This window comes from Macrosteles quadrilineatus, unplaced genomic scaffold, assembly GCF_028750875.1.
Source record: "Macrosteles quadrilineatus isolate MER2022 unplaced genomic scaffold, UCM_ALF_1.0 Scaffold_4__1_contigs__length_99947679, whole genome shotgun sequence".
NCBI lineage: Eukaryota > Metazoa > Arthropoda > Insecta > Hemiptera > Cicadellidae > Macrosteles > Macrosteles quadrilineatus.
Window position 1 is genome coordinate 3,608,700 of NW_026542597.1, and position 25,107 is coordinate 3,633,806.

The 25,107-nt window shown below is 35.5% G+C and overlaps 1 protein-coding gene and 1 long non-coding RNA gene across 30 annotated transcripts in view; one reads left to right on the forward strand and one right to left on the reverse strand.

Annotated features, from left to right (window-relative positions):
• LOC128992038 (voltage-dependent calcium channel type A subunit alpha-1-like) overlaps positions 1-25,107 on the forward strand; it is a 348,577-nt gene that overhangs the window by 233,480 nt on the left and 89,990 nt on the right. Inside the window, exon 1 of one of the 29 annotated variants that reach the window (XM_054415402.1) lies at positions 13,414-13,472. The exons of the other annotated variants lie outside the window; for them this stretch is intronic. Within the exon in view, the coding sequence (XP_054271377.1) occupies positions 13,429-13,472 (44 nt within the window). The 5' untranslated portion in view covers positions 13,414-13,428. Of the gene's footprint in view, positions 1-13,413; positions 13,473-25,107 lie in introns of those variants that run through there. 29 annotated transcript variants of the gene reach the window in all.
• LOC128992040 (uncharacterized) lies at positions 2,958-6,912 on the reverse strand. The gene is made up of 4 exons (XR_008490688.1): positions 6,764-6,912; positions 4,831-4,885; positions 4,270-4,345; positions 2,958-3,196 (listed from the first exon to the last, which is right to left on the reverse strand). It is a non-coding gene; the product is annotated as an uncharacterized LOC128992040 (long non-coding RNA).

Genomic DNA, 25,107 nt, shown 5'->3' on the forward strand with positions numbered 1-25,107 from the left:
AAGTAATACACGTTTTGGTTACAATAATTATCAGAAGGCTGTGGTGTTTGTGTCGGTTGTCATCGCTGTAGATCCGCTGGTGTAATCATGACGTCATAGGTAAAACGATGACCTTCAATTATTTAACTGTGTTACAAACACAAACAAATTATATATTGAGCTGTCGTATTACGATGGTAGGTACCACATTAACAAAATGTAAACCTTTTTATTTATACCATTTTTTGCAGTCCATGAAAATTCTATGAAATTAGTTTTTAATTTCACTATTGTCGGTAGTTATATAAAGTTCTGGAATTTGTTTAGTGATAAACTTTCTATAAGTGAAAAAGTAAAGCTATGTTATTGAAACTAAGCAGGGAGTCCTTACCTCTTTTAATACCTGAAAAAAGTGTGGTTTAAAAGACTAAACCTGTGTTTGTTGAAATGTTGAACATCACAATTGTAAGGAATATTCACAAAATTTTATTTTAAGCACGTAATGTGTACGTCGTTGTCTATTGGATTTGTTTTTAAGTTTGTTATTCCTTACTATTATAGTTTTAAATCTTAGGTAGTGTTTACCTATTGACTAGATAGTTACATAGTTTTAAATATTGGACTAGGTTTTACTTGTATTATCACTGTACAGAACTGTGTCTCAATTCTAGCCTAGCTACGATCATTAGACGTAAAAAATGTCAACCATGTCAGTATTTGGAACAAACTAGCCAGATGAGTAAGCAACTGAAGAGATCAATAAATGGTTCCCTATGATGACTGTAAGCAATTACATGTATTCAGATCAATTAGGTATACATTAGAGCAAATGCAAAACTAAATAAAACAAAAACTTTGCAACAAATTTTAAAAGCGATAACATCATCGATCCGTAATTGAACTAATTTTAGGGTCAAAGTAAATTTGTGAGGTTGTACGTGTTAGTAGCTTACAAATCATTTAAGTCTCCTATCAAAACCCACATGAAGTTACTAAATGTAACCAAAAGGTAACCAAGTAACCAGATGACGGCAGTAGCCATGGCTACAGTGAATGAGGCATAGTTCCACTGTATTGATTTGGCCACGCTTGCGCAAACGTTTCTACAAACCAGCTTCCTTCAGACCCTCTCCTAACCTATATATACGATCCCAACATTAAACATTATACGTCGACCTTCTATTATGTACCAATCAACGTAGTGAGGTACGATGAAAACGTGTTAGATGAATCGTGTCATTAACTATTTTATATCGACTATATTGAGTATAATTCGTTAAACGTCTAAGAAATATTACCCTGTATATTTGGTAAACATGCAAGACTTTTGATACATACAGGGAAACAGTAATTTCCATTCTAATAGGTTTTCGTTACTTTATGAAAAGCACATCCTTTGAAGCTTTAAGTTGATTTTGAAAACATGGGCCTTTGTAAAATTTAACAGATTTCAAATCCTCTCTAGAAAAGTCTTAAACAGTTGAATTTATAGATTTGTGAAGTATACCTCAACATATTATGTTGAGTATTCGTATTCCTTCTAATGTAGGTAGATATTCATTTCAAGTACAATTCTTCTTGCCAGAGAAACTTATACTTTGCACACCAAATAATAGTCGTAGCATAGAAAGCTTTTATTGGTTAGCAGGATTTGAACCATGAACTCCAGGACGGAAGCTCCGCACTTCAACCTCCAGACTACCTGGCCCTGTATAATCACCTGTCTCAGTATTATCAAGAAATGTACACCATTAAAAAATTTCCCTGCCTTAATCATAAAAACATCACATTGTTTTATTAGAAAGTGGTGAAATACGGTGTAAAAATAGTATAGTGTGATTGTCAGCCGATTCTCTAATGAGGACGTGTGTTAAAAGCCTGTAATCGATGGCATTCTACGATAACACAAACTAGTTGCAACAACATGAATTGCCTTTCACATTAATTATCGCAGTCATTACCACATTAAAATTGGCGACTAGAATTATTTAAGCGTCATGTCAAAACTACTACAAGTTTCGTACATTTTTTATATATTCTTTAGAACAATAGGTTTAGTATTTTTGTTGTTTTGTGTACTAATTTGTGTATAGCAATGTAAGTAACAATGAGTTAGTATTGCAATATGATCTGTTGTGATTTTATGGAATGTGGCAATCGTTTCGATTACATAATCATACCGAACACCTCTTCTTTGAAGGAACGTACAAAATCATTTTGATAAAGAAAAAACTCGTATTACTAAGCTGGTTGAACTCTAATTTCTTACACGTAAACGTCATATTAAAACAAAAAGTAAATTAAAGAGGAAAAAACGTCGTAAAGAATGACGTAAATTGAAATATTCTCCGCAACCAAATAGGAAAACCCCAATTAATTGATAACCTTCAACAGATACTATGGCTTTGCTAGGACTTGATTGAATTTTTTCACGAAAGTAGAGTAGGTTCAGGCAATTTCTTTGGCCAAGTAGACCTAAAGAAGTAACAGAAAGAGTTTACGACGTGAGGTCTAGGCAATTTTAATCATAAAAACAAAAACTACCCATTCAAAAATCTACTGTTACTTGGATCCAAAACAATTCGTCATCAAAATAGAAAGCGTTCTACACAGTCTCTTTGTTTAAGTTAAAGTGGAGTGGCACTTCTGTGGCTATGTTTTAAGAATTAGTCAATTTCAACTGGAAGAAAAAAACATACTGATCCTAAACATTCTTTCTAGATAAGCTTCCATGATCACTTATAGTAGCTTCATGGTCTTCAGGCGATGACCACGATTCTAAATAGGTTTGAAAACTACAATACAATCCCAATTTTTTTCCACGTGATAAATTGTCAGTGTACGACAAACACATGAAAAACTGGATTGCAAAAATTTTTTCTCTAATACGAACACTGTGATGTTCACTCATTACACAAACAGACGAATAATTTATTGAGCAGACATAACACAGGCTACATGGGGTTTTCCACGGGTCTTACAGCAGACTGGATGGTTTGAGTTGCGCTATCTCGGCGCTGGCCGGACATGTCGGTGGTCGTCCTCGGCACATTGGGTGCCAAGGAGGAGCGCCGTTGGTCGGACATGTCGGTGGTCGTCCTCGGCTCATTGGGTGCCAGGGAGGAGCGCCGCTGAGGTAGAGGTGACCACTCCCGAAGACCATGGACTAGAGGATTGTACTCCTCCTGGAATCGAGGCCTCGGCCGCTCCTCGGAGTCTGAAAGAGGGTTTGAGTTATTACGTTATGTTTTGACTCGTTAAGTGTTAAGACAACACCTGGGGGTAGATTAAATAAAGAACACTGTTATTGTTCATGAGGATTTGTTGTTTACGATGTACGTGTCAACATGTATTTATGTTCATGAAGCCTCACGTTGTCTATTAGCCGTCACACTCATCTGTATGAGAAGTCTTTTGTCACCTGGTATTGAATGTTTCAACGACGTCCTATATAAGAATAAGTGAAATAAACCACTCCAATGTCTTCTTTTTTACATGGGTGGCTGGACGCATAATTTAAGATTATAAAGCGTGTTGTCCTTGTTAAAATTATTTATCTTGACAGATAAGAACAAAGATTTGGGCAGTTTTTAACCCTTGGTAATTAAGGAACTGCTTGAAACATATCCATATTAGGCTTATGCTACGTAAGTTCTCAAGCTCCCAAATCGTGGGGTTCCTGAGCCTAACTGAACTGGGATTAGATTTTTTTTCAACATGAGTTAGTAAGTCCTCGATAATCTCTTTTACCGAGTAGGTCTGGAGTAGTAAAAGACTGATTTTCCGGTTAAAGAACTAGTAAATTTTGGTTTGAAGAAACAATAACAAACTGATTCTAAATAGTGTGTAAGTTACGATTCAAAACTCTTAACTTTGTTCAATCAAAAATATAAATTTTTTTACGTCTTCTTACGGCTGTATACTAACAAAATATTCAACATTATTCAGCAAGGAGGAGTTTTCTCTCCCTCTAAATCGAAGGAAATTTTATTAAATTTTAGTGATTTTTACTTCAAGGGGTGGAAAATTTTCATAAAAAAATGTAGTTGATCTAGATAACTTAAATGTTTGCCAGATGTTCGGTTGCAGTCTGTGAATCAGGCGTACAGACTAGGGAGTCTGTATATAAAAATTACCCAAATAACCAAACATCAAAAAAAGAGAAAATACAACACTCTATAGTAAATAGCTTCAAATAACAATATTCTCTTAATCAAGTCTTTAGTGTCCCTACGCTGTTTTGAAGTTATCGAATGGTCTATATTTGAAAACAAAATTAATTCCACTCACCTTCCTGAACGCCTCTGAGGCAGCTGAAGAATTTCTTTAAAGTAAATCGTCTTGCCCGTGTTTGCTGCGCTGATTCCTATAAAATACGGATACTACATTGAAATGAAATATTATTTAAATCAACCTTTACAGAAATTGTATTTTCCATCCAAGAAATGTGGCTATAAATAATTGTATTGAAAAGAGTTAATGGATTGAAACCCCCAAGTGAAACTACGGAATAAAAGCTATTACAGGAAACATAAAAGTATCATAAGACCAGGAGAATCGTTTTAGTATACGAAAATAGACAGCATTCAATACCATGTTATTATTTCCCACACACATAAAAGTTGTATACTTCATCAGCCAGAATCAGTATATCAGCTCTGACTACCTTAAAAATTTATTTTAAGTTAAATATTGAGAGTAACTGTAACTGAAGGTAATTGTAGGATACGAATTATGTTACTGGTAGCTTAGAAATACTTTCTGTACCATTATCTCATTTAAAAAGACAAAACTAACAATATTTCAAAATAATAAAAAATACCAAAATAATTGGTAAGTAAATAAACTAACCTGTGAGACGCTGTTCGAACGTTCCGTTATGTCTGACAGCTCGCCTGTGCCTCTTCTGGAAACATCAAACAGCTGATTAGAACGGTCACTGATAACGTACGTAATCACCTGTTATCACTATGGTCGATACTACACACGTGTTGTAGTCACTCACACAAGCATAACTTGTTACACGCTTTGACGATCAGTGTAAACATCAAACAGCTGATTAGAGCGGGTCACTGATAACGTACGTTATCACCTGTTATGGTCAATACTACACACGAGGTATAGTCACTCACACAAGCATAACTTACACGCTTTGACGATCAGTGTAAACATCAAACAGTTGATTAGAGCGGGTCACTGATAACGTACGTTATCACCTGTTATGGTCAATACTACACACGTGGTGTAGTCTAGTCACTCACACAAGCATAATTTGTTACACGCTTTGACGATCAGTGTAAACATCAAACAGCTGATTAGAGCGGGTCACTGATAACGTACGTAATCACCTGTTATGGTCAATACTACACACGTGGTGTAGTCACTCACACAAGCATAATTTGTTACACGCTTTGACGATCAGTGTAAACATCAAACAGCTGATTAGAGCGGGTCACTGATAACGTACGTTATCACCTGTTATGGTCAATACTACACACGTGGTGTAGTCACTCACACAAGCATAACTTGTTACACGCTTTGACGATCAGTGTAAACATCAAACAGCTGATTAGAGCGGGTCACTGATAACGTACGTTATCACCTGTTATCACTATGGTCGATACTACCATAAACAATCAAGGTCACCCACACAAGCATAAATTGTTACACGCTTTGACGATCAGTGTAAACACCAAACAGCTGATTAGAACGGTCACTGATAACGTACGTTATCACCTGTTATGGTCAATAATACACACGTGGTGTAGTCACTCACACAAGCATAACTTGTTACACGCTTTGACGATCAGTGTAAACATCAAACAGCTGATTAGAGCGGGTCACTGATAACGTACGTTATCATCTGACTACCTGATCGATACTACACCCGCTTTGATGATCACTTCTTCCTACACGGTCTGCTGATTTATTAGTTGGTTCAGTGCTTCCAACTTCCTGGAATTTACAGCTCTTTAATTTACAGAGGTGTTTGCGGCGATTCAATCCAAAATCATTTTTTTTATTTGTTGCAAGGAGTTGTTGAATATTAACCTACGTTTGACTTCTGTTAGAATTTAAACTAATTTAACTTATGCACAAAACTTTGTTAAAAAAATATGTTTTTTTATCACTTCAATTTCTATCTCCTTCCTTTAGAATTGTAAAGGTTATGTTTGCCACTGAGTAAATACTGGTCGTGTAGAATTGTAAATATTGATCTCAGAATCAATTATTTGTTTAGTATAATTGCGTAGATATTTCAAAGTTAGTTTCTTCATTCATTTAAGTGGAAAGGGTTTTATTTATGAGCAGTTATTCCAGTTTATAGCATTTTCCGCTTTAAACTCGTCATATTTTTAGAGCATCCTTACAAACAGACGTGATTCTTAGGAGTTTGTACTGAACTGTACCATTCTCTGACGTCTAGAGTTCAAAAATCCACTCAAAAAGCCTTTCACAAGAAAATGACCACGGATTGTTCTTTCTCTAGAGGTGATTATCATTATAAACGTAGACGTTCTTGAGTTATATAAATGAATCATTCCACCATTGCAAAAGTATAAGGACAAAGGACATCGACGAAAAAATAACTCGTAGAGTCGTATATATTTTTCTTTTAATTTTTACAGATAGTAGTATAATCTTTGAACATTTTGAGCTTAATGAGCAACACAGTCATCCTAGTAAACATGTTTCCAATTAGCTAAAACGATTGTCTTGACCTAAAATAGACTTTTTCAAGTTTCAACTATAGTTTTATTGTATCAATAATGATTAAACTTACGTTCAAGTCCAGGGTATCTATATTCCGGACTGGTCCTGAGGATGAGTCCTTTCACCATTACAGAGACAGATGATAGCAGCTCTTCAAAAGGACAATACTTGAAACTTGTTATGGTACATAATTTTCAAAAAGACGAAGATTTTGTCAAAAGGCCATATTTTCTAAATTGCCATGGATACGGTTAGATGTTGTAGTTTGTAAATGTTTTCATATTGATTTAATGGTTTACCACGGATATGAATTGGCAAATAAATCATGTATATCGTTCTCTACAGTATTAGCTTCGCGAATAATTTAAATTTTGTAATCGGTTTTGGTGGCTTCAATGCCATGATTTTAATAATGTGTTGAGGCCAGTTTATAAGTTTAAATATAGTTTGAACCCGAAGTTTAACCAATTATTAGTAAGTTTACTCCTTTTCTAGATAATATTTAGAGGCTTTCTTAGTAGAAGTATGGTAGGAATAGTGTCGATATGTCCAGTCATTGATTTTTAACTTTTGATAAAGCATTTTGAGTAAAAAAAAATAAAGATAAATATCATATATTATTCTTTAATCTATTCATATGCATCCAATAACCTAAGTATCCTCATTTTTCAACAATCGTTGGCTAGGAATCGATGAACACGGTCGAAATAGTTAAAGGCTGTTTAAAAATATATATTTTAGGCCTACGTCTGTTATTAAATTGTCATCTGCAAGGGGCTGACTAGTTCCCTTGCAAGATCAACATTGTCAAAGCCAGAAACACGTCAAAACATAAAATTATAAATTAAAAAGGAGTACGTATATTTAATTTATCACACAATTGATGAAGTATCATCACGCTCTAAATTATGGTTTAGAAATTAACAATTGAAAAAGAGTCTTTAGGCTTCTGGGGAAAACGGTTAAATCGACTAGTTTCAAAATGCAGGGTGGACACAAACCAACCTCTATAAAATGCCTGGGTGGATATAGTTAACCTTAGGGATCAGTGAAGTCATGATATTATGGACAGTTTTGACATTATGAAGAAAACACGCTCATTGGTTAGGACTCAGGAATTTTTGTCTTTCCAAAGGAAATCGCCACGATCGTCCGACCAGGTGACAGCTAGGGACATGGGTTGAAACGTTTTACTCTGTCTCCTACGGTGTTCTATGACTTGGTTCGGCTTTAAAAATCAATAGTTATGTTACGTATGTTTAAAGTTCGCTTAAAATAAATTAAGAAGGGTTTCGACCTATTCCTTTTAAATGAGTGTAGCGGAGTCATCATATAATAAATGTGACGGCGATTTAATCATTTCTCTTCTGGTACCGACGTTACAGTCATTACAATATGTCTCATAAGGTCAAGTGTACACAGTTGCAATGTCTGATGGGACAGTCCAGCGCCATATAAAGTTCCCTGCCACCACCCCTCACCCATTCCACCACCCACATATTCCGGGGGGAGGGGAATTTACGGAGGGTGGTCGACTGGGGGGGGGGGGTAGTTTCTGTTGCAGCTCTGCACCATTCAATCCTCCCAATGACCTAATTGCCTTAGCCCACTCATTTACAATATGAAATATCCTCCGTCCAAGAAACAGCGTGGGATTGTTGGTGGTCTTTGAGTTATTTACTGTTTCTCTCACTAAGACTGTTCGTGCTTCTTTTACGAGTATACTTCCCTGTTTTACCACTGAATTGCGTAAAGGAATTGGCCATCACTTGCACTAAATCACAGCAACAACTGGTCAGTCTTGGTCGGGCATAAGAGGTTGTTGTATACGTTTGCCCACTTGAACGAGTAGGTAGTATATTAATTAAAAATAAACGGTATCAGCATTCTGACACATACTTTCTCCCATAAGTTTGTCAACAACCTTTATCATGTGTAAGCGGTGAGAGTAAGAGTAAATATACGGAAATGGGATTAGTACAATTTTGTTCAGAATTTAAAGGACTACATCTTAATTTTTATCAAAATCGTTCGGGCCATTTTTGTGAAATCCGATTTTCCGTTATTTTATGGTGTTTTATGGGAAAATAACATTATTTGCAATTAATTTTGAACCGTAATTTTTACAGGAATGGGATTTGTAACATTATGTTCAGAATATAAAGGACTATAACATACCACATTTTTATCACAATCGTTCAGGCCGTTTTTAGGAAAATCCGATTTTTCCGTTATTTTATGGGGTTTTTATGGGAAAATAACATAATTTACCATAACTTTTGAACCGTAATTTTTACAGAAATGGGATTTGTACCATTTTGTTCAGAATTTAAAGGGCTACAACATCCTACTAAATTTTTATCAAAATCGTCGTCGGGCCATTTTCGAAAAAATCCGATTTTTCCGATTTTGTATGGGTTTTTATGGAAAAATCCCCATTAAAAATCAAAATTTCAAAAAAATTAAAAAGAACGCCTGGAGATACTATAGATTAGAAACTAAATACCAAATTTCATCGAAATCGGACCACAGGTGTAGTCCCTAGCTCTGTACACATCCAGACACACACACACACAGACATCACTTCGAAAACCACTTTTTTGGGTTAAGGGGGGCCCAAAACGAATATATCCACTCAAAACTCAAACTCGAAAATTTTGACGAAAACAATACTTTCTCCATGTACTATGGTATAGGGGGAGAAAGTAAAAATTATAATATTCTGGTCTTTCGAGCTGAGATATTTTTCTAGCTCAACCTGCAAAGAGGTTCGTCAATTCTTGAATGCTACATCATAAATTGAAATGGGTGACGCTTTGCATCGCCCATTTGAAAGCATGTAGTGAATTTGTAAAAATATTGAGATATGGCCATCTGAAGACTAATGATTTTGTGAAAATGCTTCCTTGGTGAATATACAAACGAATGTACAATGTGTTTTATGAATCAAAGCTGGACCCAGTTGTCTTCGGCCATTAGTCTTTCAATAGATGCTTCTGACCAAAGTGTAACCAGCTGATCAGTTACAAAGCTAATAATTATAAACCCATCCTTCAGTCATCTCTATCTTAAAATACTCACCAATCACGTTGATGTGTTGGGGTCGAATAAAAACAACATTGAACCCCCATGACTGTCAAGTATAAAACAAGCAATAAATTGACTCTGACAAAAACTATCGCTTCAATATACAGCTACAAAATACAGGGTTATTACAAATAATGTTCCTGATTTTGATTATAAATAATACTGGGTTAATTTGTTTCAAGACTATTTTAGTTGGTACCATTGGAAAGAAAAACTCATAAAGTTTCATTTACATTAGTTTGGGTGCATATCAGCTGTTTGTCAAGTCAATCGTTGTAAGTGTTGTGTAATGGCTGAATTTGAAGGCAGGAAAGCTTTTTGCCATTTGGAATATTACATTAACCAATCTGTTATTAGTGTGCAACGACACTTTAGAACCAGGTTTAACGATTATCCTCCTAGTAACCACTATATTGGCAAGTGACACTTGCAATTTAAGAGAAATGGCTGCATTTGAATGTTACTTGTAGTAGGGCTGAACTTAACAATGTGCTGCCTGAGATATGGAACGAGCTCGGTGGTCCGAATAATGACACACCCCTGAACTGGCCTACAAGATCTCCGGACATCACCCCCTGATTTTTTTCTTGTGGGGATACATCAAAGATAAGGCGTGCACACCATCATTATCAGATAACATACTTGAGATCCAGCAACGGATTACCAATGCTATCGAAACAATAGATCAAGACAAACTTTTCAAAGTCTAGCAAGAGCTTGACTACATTATTGACATCTGTAATACCACAAGGGGTTCCCGTATCGAGCATTTACAGTTCTGTGTATCTGTGTTGAAACTTTTTGAGTTTTTCAAAAGTTGTAACCATTTTATTTCTTTGTATGAGAAATAAAACTATATTTTATGTATGTATGAAATCATGAACATCATTTGTAATAACCCTGTATAGTAGCAAAAAACTATGCTTATTGCCAATAATATATACGATATTGAAAAAAAGTTTTATTTTTGGCCAAGCAAAGTAATCAGGGAGGTTTCCTGAGCAAGAATGTGGATCTGTTCCAGCGTTCCAGCTTGCACGGTATTGAGGTCAGGTCACACTATATTGAAACATTCATGTTCTCATATGGCTCCTGATGACTTGGCTAGAAGCATTAGCAGAATAGGCGCCGATGATATTGGAATTGTCCTTCTACAACAGCTGTTAGCTTACTTAGTGCTGTAGGAAATGGTTGTTTTTATTTTAATTACCAGGAGACCAAGATTTGCTCGGATTGAATTAAACATACAATTTATTAGATAAGTTATTTGGCTAAATTAAAATTTGAGGTAATTATGTATGGTAATCAAGGTGAAAATTTTTTTGATGATTCAAAAAAACATTAATACGCATAAATAGATAGATTGCAATAAAAACCACCTGTATCAGCTGTTTTTATTAACTGCAGCTACGAAACGGTATTGACGATAACATGGACACTTTAAAGGGCTGTAGGGCGGAAACTGGATTTTTCCCAGCCTTGTGACCAACTCCAATTTATTTCTCGTGGCCAAACACCCTATTGTATTGATCAGCTTGTGGGCTTCACTCACCTTAATTTGTTAATCCAGGACTCGTCAAATGTAACACAACGAAGACACAAACACACATACACGCACATAAAAATCGTCCTTGGATTAATTTACTCCGACGTTTCGCGGAACCAAGATAACGTCCCGCTTCCTCAGGGAATTAAAACTTTGTTTCTCTCGCGAACACGAGCCGAACGCCTAACCACGACTGCCGGATCAGCTGTTCCAGTAGAGGGGGGGAGGGGTTTATTATACTGTAAGCTGATCAATACAGTATAATAAACCTCGCCTAAAAAACATGTCTTTCAAAAATAGAAACACCCTATTATAAATAAACAATTTAAAAATCCTTGACCAAAAATAAAAGTTACATTTTTACGTGCGTACACGCGCTTGTTTTAGAGTATAGGATATGATTTGCAATGAATAACGATATATGGACTGCTTTTGACTCAGGATTTCCAAAAGAACACCTGAAAAAGAAACTAGTCATAGATAAACGTTTGGTATCACTGTTATGACGATTTTTGAGTTCTAGTTTGAAACGTTCACATTTGATGAAATTAATTGACCAATCAATAAATCCCTGTACCATCTTTTTTTCGATTTTAAATTTTTGGTAAAAATAATCTTAAAGCTTTGTGGTGGTGGTCAATGACATTGTAATACCCTGATTACTCCACTCAATTTTGTTGTCGCGTCTGCGAACGCTACCTATGCTTTATAGTAACTGTAGGAAAAATATAATGTGTTACGCGAGTGCAAACCAACGATATAAAGCACTCCTATATCGATATAAAACACTCCTATATCGATATAAAACTATATAAAACACTCCAAGGAGTATTGTATATCATTGGTGCAAACTGCCTTTGCTGCACTAGAGAAAGTGCCACTTCGCCCACTAGTTACACAAATTACTATTTCCTTTGTACTGCAGTTATGTCGCATATTGGCTTGCTTAAAACATATTCTATGATTCTTTCTTTACATGTACGTTATTATTTCGTAACTATCATGGCCATTGATGTATATATCATGGCAACCCACTGTATGTTATGCAGTATCAAATTTAACACTGCTTGTCGAAATGATCGTTAAGCTATGGTGTTATTGCTGGATGAGATTACAAAAGTTGCATGAGGCCCGATCTCAAAGAGCTCCGTGCAATAAAATATACAAAATTATACAAGTTTCGACACGGCTCACTTCAATTTTCACCATGTAAACCGAAGTCTTCATTTCACGATGGTATACTTGGTTGTAAAGATTTTTTACTTTTGAGCTATTACTTCTAAAGAAATTGAGATTCTGCTGAAATTAGAGATCAAACGCACTACCAAAGCTCTGCATAGAATTACCCCAGGATAAAAATTGAGACAGAGGTAAATAAACAGGATTGCCAACCTGACACCTACTTTCTCGCATTAGCATGTCAACGGTCCTTATTCTGGGTAAGCGGTGGGAGTAATTATGATATTTGATGAGGAAAATCATAAAAATTCCAATAATCTTTTGACTATAATTGTTAGAAAATTGGGGGTTGTACCATTTAGCTTAGAGTTAAAAGGAACACAACGTACTCTGTTTTAATCAAAATCGTCTTAGTTATTTTGGGAACATATTTACGTTTTCAAAGGGTTATTGTGGGGAACCCCCCTTAATAATGTCAATTAAATATACTAAAATATATCGTTTAACGCTGAATTTATTGAGTAACATAACTACAAGAGATGTAAAAACTTTACCACCATCTATACTTTAAACTGATAGAGACAAATTAAAAATATGGTAGACCAAAGAGAATTACTACTTATATGGATCAGTTGAACACACTTTAAATGCATGTTATGTCTCAAGCATAGGCCGATGTATTGACAAACAGCAAAATATACTTCAGAACTATTGTAAATAACCTTCACCCTGATATTTCCCTAGATCTTTCTCAGTCTTCCTAATTTATCTATTTGAAACACATCGGACAAATAAAACACACACAGCTGGATAAACTTGTGTGATAACCCGAACCGTAGATAAACAGCTGACTGCAAGCAGTTAGTGATTTGTACTGCCAATTGGTGCTCCTAAAATATTTAAAACTAGCCTACTAAGACACCATGCACCACGTACCACAGCTTATTCCAATGTATAGAGTGACTAGGTAAGTGTTCAATTCGAGTATTAGCACATCAAATTTACCATTGACCACGGATACTTAAACTGTAGTCTCATGTTTATGGACCCAGTGTAGTCAATATTTCAGTCAAAGAATACGTAGTGTTACGATTTTCATAGAGTGTGCCACAATTAAAGTTTGATTTTGTATTTTACTTTTTCACACTATAATGGTTGTTGGGGTGGGGGAATACGTATTTTTAATAGTCGCCATTTTAAATATTTATTTTGATGGCAAACACCATTTTTGCAATAAATTTTTCATTGTGTTACATGTAACAAGATGTTTTTTTACATGCTGATAAATATTGTGCAGATACATACAGTGATACATGCAAAGATGAATTTTCAATGAAAATGACGTGTGGCTATAATAACAATAAAGAGTGATAGTTGAATTAACTAGGTGATCATAATAATTAAGTAACATGCTTGGTGATTATAACTAGGTAACAATATTAATTAAATTTAACATTCTTGGCAATAACTAAACTATATCTAGGTAACAATAATAATTGGAAACAATACTACCAGTGGTGATGGATGCAATATGGAAACGAGTAATACAGTAAAAGTTAAAGTTGATAGGGTAAGGAATAAATCTGTATTTTACAGCCCCGCTATCGGTCGGTGACTCAATAGTATGAGGTTAATTTTTTATTAACTGGATACAAATTTAACACGAATAATAAAACGTCATCTTTACGGTGATCTACTTTTAGACAATGTCATAATTCTCTTGACGAATTCACTTAATGACTTTAAAGAGACAGTGACGTACTTAGTGGACTTGTTACAAGCGGAATATAAACTCTAGTTGATTCCGAATGGAATGAGATGTTCTGTGTGGCTTTTGGGGTTTTAAAGCTCATGATTGCAAAGGATGATGGTTTTAATTTTAAGACTCTTTTGTTTATTGGTACGTTACTGACTAAAATCAGCTGTTTCTCAATCCACGTTCGTTTATCAGCCCAATAATCAAGGCTAGTTGGGTGTTGGTTCCAATACTGTATTTATTTTACGATAAATTCTTGTTGGAAAACTCTAGTCAACAATAAAACCATATAAATATACCTAATCAAAAATATGCGTGGATGGACGAGCTAGGCCTATACAATGTAATTATGACGTATAAACCATCAGTCACGTCGGAAATGCAATAGTCGAGTTAGTTATCACCAAACAAATGCGACCTTGAACTTGGAATTGGGTAACTCGTCCTATATCAATGCTAATTTATCTCTAAGGGCGATAAAATGGATTTACAAAGCACGAGTTGGAGTAATTTATCCAAACTACAAGCCTTGGATAGGTGATCAAAGTTATGTGTGCAGTTTATGTAATTTAAGGGCACTCTGACCTGAAATTTTTAATTTTTTTAATTTTTTTTTATTGATGATTATTATTCTAAATTAAATCCTCTTTCTAACGATATAATACATAAGGTATGGAAAAAAACATTTCCATCTGTAAAAAAATTAAAATGATTCACATTACTTGGAGGAACGAGTTCCTTTTTACATGTACTACGCTTAGTTGCCTGGCATTTCGGCCGTCCCCCGAAAATTGTTAATTTTTAACTTATATTACACTTTACTCAAAAACTATTACACATATCTCAACCAAATTTTTACCACATGTTTATAGTAACAATATCTAGTTCCTTACACAAGACTTTAAAATTACCTCTAAAAATAACAATAATAAAAAATATTCAAATAAATATTTTTAAAACAATTTTTATATATTAAAAAAAAAATAAAAATTCTCGGCAAATCCTTGTTATTTTTTAAAACCCTTGCATTAGGAACTAAAACAAGGACAAATTTACACTAGAAACAAAAATTAGATCTCTAGTCCTTATTAAACTTTATTAATGTGTATTATAGCTACTATTGAGTTTAAATGGGAATCGGAGTGCCCTTAAGGGAAACGAGGATGTATTTCATTATATCTGCAGGTATCCAATCCTTGCAGGTGTTAGAAAACGTTTTCTTCATAAAAAAAGAACTTACCAGGGAAGATTTACACTCATATTTAAATGGTAGGGACTGGCGAAGTCTAGGATGTTATTTAATTAATGCATGGAAATATAGATATAAACTTGTGTCAGAATTTAATTTTGCATAAAAAAACACACACACACACACAAATACATTGTTTGCCATCCTAACGTGTTGCAGGTATGTGGGAAATAAGGAGAAAATAAAAATATTTTGTAATATTATAATTACATGAAAGCTGCCAGTCCAGCTGACAGTCCTTTGGGCTAAAGGCATGAGTGAGTGGTAAGCGGCAGTTCTATGTCTGAGTAAAGGCATGAGTGAGTGGTAAGCGGCAGTTCTGTACGTAAGTAAAGGCATGAGTGAGTGGTTTGCGGCAGTTCTGTGCGTAAGTAAAGGCATGAGTGAGTGGTTTGCGGCAGTTCTGTGCGTGAGTAAAGGCATGAGTGAGTGGTAAGTGGCAGTTCTGTGTCTGAGTAAAGGCATGAGTGAGTGGTAGGCGGCAGTTCAGTGCGTGAGTAAAGGCATGAGTGAGTGGTAAGCAGCAGTTCTGTGTCTGAGTAAGGGCATGAGTGAGTGGTTTGCGGCAGTTCTGTGTCTGAGTAAAGGCATGAGTGAGTGGTAAGCGGCAGATCTGTGCGTAAGTAAAGGCATGAGTGAGTGGTAAGCGGCAGTTCTGTGCGTAAGTAAAGGCATGAGTGAGTGGTAAGCGGCAGTTCTGTGCCTGAGTAAAGGCATGAGTGAGTGGTAAGCGGCAGTTCAGTGCGTGAGTAAAGGCATGAGTGAGTGGTAAACGGCAGTTCTGTGCGTAAGTAAAGGCATGAGTGAGTGGTTATCGGCAGTTCTGTAACTGCTCACGACGCGTTGCCCGGGCTAGCCACACTTATCGACCACTGACGTCATCACAACATGGAGGCTATGACGTCACCCCCTGCCTACCCGGGGGTGGCTTTGGTTGTTTGGCGCGTTACCCTCCAACGTTGCCAGATCTCCCTCAATGCGACCACGTGGGTAGCGCCGCATCACTCAACGACTACCTCTGTTTATGCGTTACTCACTCCCTCCTCCCTCCCCCACCACCACACCAGCTCCAACGCTAGCCTATACAATGTTTACACCTCTAGTATGCGTGGACAGAATGACTGACGTGACGTGGCCGTGATTTTCCCATGGTGGTGTACATACAGGGCTTCTCTAGGACTTGGTCCTGTTTTAGCCTTCAGCTAGGGAGAATGACTAGTTGTTGGTGGAATGAATAGCATATCAACCTTAAGTGTTGTAGTTCGGCTATCGACTCAGGTTGCACAGAAGATGAGTGGATTAAAACAGTTACAAAAGTGAATACATCGTGTGTCTGAAAAATAAATCGTAATCTTAATAATAAGAAACATGATGGGGTGGTTTTACTTGCATTCAAAATAATTCAAGTTCCCACTAGCACAAAGTTTCTCTGGTCAGTTGGAATGTCAGTTTTTACATTTTTGACTGTGTCGTTTTCAGTTACACAAAAAGTAGCTAAGTGTACTGGCAACAAGGAACGACGGCCCTATTATAACGACGGTCGTTTTCATTAATTCATGAGTGTCATAGTTTGAAAATATTATTTACACACAAAAAATAAACCTCATTATTGTATTAGATTAATGAAGTCAGTTTTTGAAAATACTAAAACTATTTTAAACGTCGTATATTGTAGTGCACATTAGAATAATACATTTTGTCATACTACTTTACTACTGTATGTAGGGCTATAGAATGTGTTGGTGATGCTCGCGCTCCGTAGAATAAACACTTATGAATGGAGTATTTAAATTATGATTGTTCAACTTAAAACCGTTAAAAATAGACATATCTGTTATGTTGTATAAATTAGATTAGTACCAAAAAACTTAAGAAATTATGAAGTGATTTTACAAACAAATTAAATGGATTTAAAATATTAAGGGCCATCAATATCTATATAGTTAATATAGTCAATATATATAGTTTATGGTGAGCAAATGTTACACTCTACTTTTTGAGGCACCCTCCATGTATTCAGATCAGCTACAGGTCGTAGTTTTCTCTCTCGGGAACTTGCATTTGTACACTTAATTTTCGATACGTATACGAATAAAGAATTTTAAAATTATTATTGAAAGCAAATTTAGTTGTACTGAACTTATTTTTAAGTACTTTGTAATCCATTCCACAGAAGTATAAGATCAACAAGGTGGTTTTGTATTATTTTGATTGTCCAAAACCAACATATTCAATTTATAAACATATTGGACCAGAACGGTAGGGTTAAGACGTCATCGAGGGACCTTGTCGTCCTTGCCCTTTCAAGAATTACAAGACCTAAAGTCAAAACTGTCCTTTACTGTTTGTTCCATTTATTCCCCTGCGGGTGACCCCTTCACTATGATTCTGTAATCATTGACTTTAGAAAAAAACACATCCCATCAATATGATCCAAATGTAGCATGGCCTCCTATTTAATAAAAGGCTGCGGCGAAAGAAAAGTGGCAACGCTGTAGGTCCGGCCTACTGAAACAGCCGTTGCACTAATTCATGGAGCTTCTGGGAATGATTATTTTATTTATTCACGTATTTCATCTGTGTTACATTTGGGCACTAATGTCGACTTAATCATATTCTTGTATGTTACAGGGTATGCGTAACTTTTTCATTAAAAAATAATAGGACAACATATTGCTTGGATGGTTGTAATAATTGAATATTTTTTAGATAACTCAAGTACCGTTGCAAGGTACTTGAGTTATCTAAAAAATATCCAATTATTACGACCAGTAAAAAAATACGCCTTCTACATGAACAGGGTAGAGTTAACTTTAAAATGTCAAGTGATCCATAATGAAGTTGAATCTATAAGGGTGTATGTTTAACGAAGTAAAGACGTTTAACATGACACTTGATCGTGTAATATTTTCTGCAGTGGATGCTATAATGTATTTTCTTGTCCTGGGGTTGCCAAATAGATCGTTTGACAAATGGCGCAGCACGCCCACAACACTACTACTATTACTGTGGCATGTGACCATAGCGTGTCGGGCCACCACTAACTCCCTGTTATGCCGATTTTATGCCCCGGGTTTGTCGGCCTGGCTTCTAAACACATTCTCTCAATTATATCGTTCCCTCCTAATTCAATTTCCATCTTGTTCACTGATTGGAAAGTCTTCACAATATTTTACAGATACCATTGTAAACTTATGCATATTTTCATAGTTAAGAATTATGATGAATGACCTGGATGATGATGGCGGTGCCCTCCTCTTTGCTGACGACACCACCCTCTTGTCATCCGGTTCAAATCTTCGGGAAATAAATGAAGATATGGAGCTTCGACTGCGGAACGCTTCAGCCTGGTTTGTAGCAAACCGTTTCCAGATTAACCCCGACAAGACCCAGAGGATGGTCTGCAGTCTGGCTCATATTCCTCCTGTAGACCAGAACCAAGTGAAGCTTTTGGGGATTGTGTTGAACAATAAGTTATGTTGGGATCAGCACATCGACCAAACTATAAACAGACTCTCTCGTGTCTGCGCCCTTCTTCTGAAGCTGAGATCTTCTGTGACTGAGGACTACCTGAAAATGGTCTACTTTGCCTTGTTCCATTGCCACGTTACATATGGACTGCTTCTGTGGGGACATTCTCCAGGCACAGTGGAGATTCTCAAGATGCAGAAAAGGGCCTTAAGAATCATCACCTTTAGTGACGGACGGGCTCATGGTAGGCCCCTTTTCAAGAGACTGGGAATACCTACTGTCTTTGGTCACTACATACTCCTGTGCCTTCTTCATGTTTGGGATAAACATAGAGACCTTACATCCCGTGCCATGGTCCATTCCTACAACACCAGGCAGAGAAACATGCTGGATGTTCCCCGTGTTAGGCTTTCTAAGACAGCTGCTACCTATCAAATTCAGGGTCTTAAGTTCTTCAACAAACTGCCGATGGCCGTTAGGGACTGGAAAAGAGGTTATCTTAAGGACAAGCTTATGTCGCTAATGAAAGAGAGAGCCTACTATAGCATCTCAGAGTTCATGACCGATAAGGAGATAGCAAACATACGGTAGCCATCTTTCCATCATCCCTGGAAGTTTTTCTTTTTTTAACTTGTATATATGTATATATATTGTTTTATACATTGAACTGTTGTACACGTTGTGAAGAATTTTTTTTTCTTTTGTGCGTGCATAAGAAATGTTTTATTTATTTTTGACGAGACGCAATCTATCCCTATTTTGGGTAAAAGATGAAGAAGGAGTAAGTAAGTAAGTAAGGATTTCCTGATTCTATGATGTTTTTGTGACATTTTATCCAGGTGCCAGCGTCTTATTTATACTTAAGAATTTGGTTACGATCAATGATATAAACAATGCTATTAGAGATAAGGAATTTTGCCATCAATGGAGTGCTATAAGAGAACACAAAATCGAAGATCTTTTCCACTAAGTGGGTTTTTTTCCTAGGACGCTAGGCACGAGCCCGGAATTTTTTCACATTACTTCTAGGGGTTACGGCAATATCACTTAGATAAAATCCATTGGTTATTTCGTGGGGTTTGAACCTGGGACCCCAGGAACCGGAGTCCCGCGCTCTAACCACTAGACCAGCTCGCTCCCCCAACCACTAAGTGGGTTATTGCGATGGCTAAATATAGTAAATTAATCAACGGAAATACCACGTTAGGTAGACTTTCAGGGTTTTAAGGCAATTTGAAAAAGGTCCCCATACCTTTTTTAACTTCCAACCACATTATATGCCTAAACACAAAATAATACCTTCACCTTAACCAGAGCGTTCAATTTCCTATGCGAAATGTTATCTTAACACGATTAAAGTTATCCATTGGTTATATAGTTTTGAATAAGTCACTATTTTTCATTGGATCACGTGTCTCTTATAGTAATAAAACGGGCCTTGCATACTGGAAAACGGTGTTAAAATCCAACAAATCCCCAATTTTAATAGAATAATGTTGTGAACCAGTGGTTTTTAAATTAACCTCAAACTGTAAATAAAAAATATAGTTATTGCAGGTTTCTATCCTTGAAATTCCTCCCTAACGAAAAAGCTCTGTAATCTGTTACTATTTCTCCAGCTTAACACGAGTCACAGGACGTCACATACAGCCAATCACAGCACGTCTCAGGGGAAGTTCTGGTGACGTCATCGCCTATTTATACATGTATATTGCCTCTGTAACATATGGTCCCCTGGAGAGGTTATTTATGTATTTAGTTACAAAATATGACGCTGCTCATGCGAGTCGGGACCACGTAAGTTTGCAGTTGAGGGAGGAGCCTATTTACCATATGGTTTTGAATGAACCAATGAGAACCGTGTGGTGTTGCCAAATCTAATAATACCAGCTGATTTGAAAATATTGCTTAGTATATTTTAATTAGTGTTTCAACGGGCGATGTGGCAACGTCGCACTAGCCTTGTCTTGTGATTGGCTGCGACTTCACGAAACGTAAAAAAATTGTCAAATGTAATACGTTTATTTAGTGTTATTAATTTATTTATTTCTTCCAAGTTGACAACTAATCCTATGCTTATGATTTTATACGCAATTTATTTATTATTTTATTTATTATTCACTCAAAGATGTTTATAATAAGTGTGTGTATAAACATCCCCTTTTCTTTGCAATACGAAATATGAAGCTTAGTTTCAACGCTAAATAAAAACAATGATGAAAATTTTAAAGTAAATAAAGTTTTTATTGAAAATAGCCAGCATGTTTTTAACAGAATACAGCTCGTTTTGAAAAGCGGATTATAGTAGTTTGTTCATTTTATCTTTAAATCATAAACCAATTTATTTATTATTTAAATAAATCTTTTTTATACTTAGCTTTAATTAAAGCTATACACTCCGCTATACACGATACATAGATTCGTTCACTTCGTTCACTCATCTATTATAAAACCATTGACTAAACGAAAGGGTAAGCAGTGTGTTTATCTATTTTTGTGGCGCAGCAGAAAGTTGATTGAAATACAAGTATCATCCTTCTGGAGTTAAAAGTAAAATTAGTAAAAATAAGTCACAGTTTTAAGAGAGATAATTTCCGATGGTATTATAACGAAGTACATTTGATCAGGCCTATAACTAACTAACGTTGTGATGCAGATATATACCATGACCTCATTCAGTGACCATCATTATACACCATGTCATACATTAATATAGTATAAATTGATATAGTTGTGTATTGCAGCAAACTGTTATTGATATACTGTATTGTTACCTTAATTTAATCAGTTGTCAAAATCCAATTACATGATTTAAACTTATGTTCAAAAATGTTTGAGGTTAGTATTACTAGCTTCAAGAAGAACTGGTTATATTGAGTTGAATAACAGAAAATTAAAATTTGAAATAAACGCATCACCAAGATTTAATGATTGGTTGATTCAAAATCAAATTAAAATTCACTAAACAACCATTATTGGTTATGTTTTATTTTAAATCTTATAAGTATTACTATACTTGTGAGTTTTGTACATAGAACAATGTTAAGGCTACCTGTTTACCGTTATTTTTTATCTGTCAGAAGTTTTACAGCCCAATCAGTACTCCATTTGGTCTCTATGCGCACTAATGTACCGATAGAATTTTTTCTCACAATTACCTGACAAATTGGGATTTCTTGCACCGATTATAGGACGCAAAGTATCTAATTCCTGCAATTACTTTGCCGCACTACCGTATTTCAACCAAGCAACACAAAAAGTGTGGTTTTACTAGGCACGTAATACGTGTATGCTTGAAAAAGGGTTGGCAACACGAAAGATAGTACGACAGATATAAGGGTCTGACTTAGGGGAGGTACGAATGAGGCATTAGTTCAAAATTCCTCCGTGAACAGCGCTGTAGTAGAGCGTACTTTGGCAATGAAGGTTTACTAATCGCAAAAATAGTTCCGTTCAAAAAATAAAATTATAAATGCCTCAAATTAAATTTTATTATTTTTTAATTATAAAATTAAACTATCATAACCTAACCGAACTAACCAAACTTGCTGATAATGAAATAATATAACAAAAGTTTATTAATAGAAAAAATAATTCTGTTTATTAAATAAAACTAGAAATTGCTCTACTAAAATTTTATAATGACTTAATAATAAAATAAACTGTCATAACCGAACCAAACCAACCAAACTTGCTAATAATAAAAAAATCTTGGACAAAAAGTTAATGCCACGAGCGGGATTAGAACCCGGGACCTTCAGCTTATCAGCCCGGCACGCTAACCATTAGACCACCGAGGCCGATGACTACTGATCGTTTTGTTACGGTAATGGCGTTCCCTCAGCTAATAAGAAGCCCACAGCTGTCATCGTAGCCTCTTCTATACCTCCCCTGAGTAAATACCGGCAATGCTACGACTAAGATCAGCTGTTTATACGTCAGTTTATTCGTAATTCCATGTGACCATTGTTACAATGACTTAACTTAACTTATAAACCTGTTGTTGCAAATCAACAATTTTCGTTCAAAACTCTTGTATTCAACCTAACGTAAAACGTGTTGTTTAGTGTTAGAAAGACTAATTAAGTAAAATTTTTGCGTATAATGAACACAGAGAAAGTGAGTAGAAACCTGTAGTTGTGTGTTAAGACAAACTTTACATACCAAAGATATTGTATTTACATTTAATTCATTAGGTTTGTAACATTTTCTTTCAGATATTTATTTGCTAATTTGTAAAACAACATTTAGGTTTTGATTTTTTGTGAGAAAATTGCATTTAGGTTTGAATTTGTAACAGAAACTTGTGAAATTGCATAGTAAAGGTTAGCCTGTATACATACTACCCATTATTCATACACTTTATACAAAAAAGAACTAATCACACACTTTTTAAAAAGGTTCTATATATTTCGGCATTAGCCTTCTTCAGGAACAAACAAACAATAACAAATGGAAGTGTTTACCACTCTGTATCAGATGGTTTTAGCAAAAATAAAAAATACATATAATTTATAAAGAAGCAAAAAAGAAAATTTTGATTAAAAGAAAGAAAGAACATATTTTTTGTATACTATCTCAAATTTAGACCAGATGGTGTTTTAGATTTAAGTATTAATTGATGAGCTTGCTCAAGCTGTCTTAATTTTAAGTCTGATGCGTCTTTTGCCAATTTTCTTATTCCTTTTAATGAATAACACTGTTGAAAATTTTGTGAGAATGCTCTCTCGCATGAATAGTCACAGGTTTTTTATCAGGATGGTTTACATCATATCTGTGGCCATTCATGAAGTTTTTGAAAAGTTTTTGCTGGAAATTTGGTAAATGACATTGGTAGAATCACAAGTGATGTTACTATTTATATTATAAGATCTTTTAGTATGGCTGCTAGTGAAGTCAGGAGAACAGTTGGCTGCAGTTTTGAACCTTTAAAAAGACTTTGAATTTTCTACAATCGAAGCGACAAACCATCTGATTACCAGGCGAATATTAATTAGCTACCCGACAATTATTAATTTGTAGTATAACTAACTGCAAAACTAACTGTTATTCAACCGATCGACAAACCATCAGCTTGACATTGTACCAATTGTAATACGGCACCCTACAATACCGACACACTGCCCCAGTCCCTACTCTCCTCAGCAAATCTGCCATAAAACTTGCCACCACCCTAGTGTCCTTTTTCGAAATCACCCTCCCGAGAGGGGAGTGACGACCTTCTCAAGGTCACTTAGGGCTCTGCCCATGTTTTGTTTCTTCCCTTTCACGGTCCCTCCCTCCGCTCAGTCAGTTACGGTTGTTTTGTTGTTCCGGACTACGGATCAACAGGTGTATCCAGCATAACGGAGCGATATTGTTTGAGGTTAGGGGTGATTTGATTTGAACTCCACCAAGTGATTTGCAGTGTGTGTCAAGTTTGATGGATTTAACTCGCAAATCGGTGTTTTATTCATGGATCCGTGGAAGGTAAAGTGGTGTTTTCTTTTGGACCATTCGTTTTACTGTTGCAACATTTGTGTTGACGATTTTTTTACTTGTTTAGTTGTATCCGAGCTTGTTGCATGTAACTGTATTCATTGGTGTACATTAATAAAACATTAAGTTAAAGTCGTTGCGTCATGTTTGAAAAGAATTCCATAGCTTTACAACAACAATTTACAAGATATTTATATAAAAATATTTTAGTTAGATATACACAATTTTAAAGAACGATGCTAACCATTCATCCATCAATCATCGGCCTGAAATTGAGTAAAAAACTACTCGGAATTTATATGTTGGATTCGTGTATCGTTCTGATTGTCATGGACGTATTAAAATTAGCATTGTATTAAACGTAGGTGTTTATATATTGCACAGATTAAAATAAGAGCTATTACAATTCAAGGTTCTCAAACATAAAAAACCAAATATGATGAAAACTTACATTTTCGCCATACTATTGTGAAATTATCTGTTTTCGTTACATGTTTATCACCTGCGAAAATTCACAATTACATACATTGTTTACAACGGAAAAGAATGTTTATTATGCGAAAGAAATTTTTACTTTCTTTTTTTTATTTTGCCGATGTAAACAAACAAAGATTTGTTATTGTTTAGTCGACTGTTTCAATTTGCAAC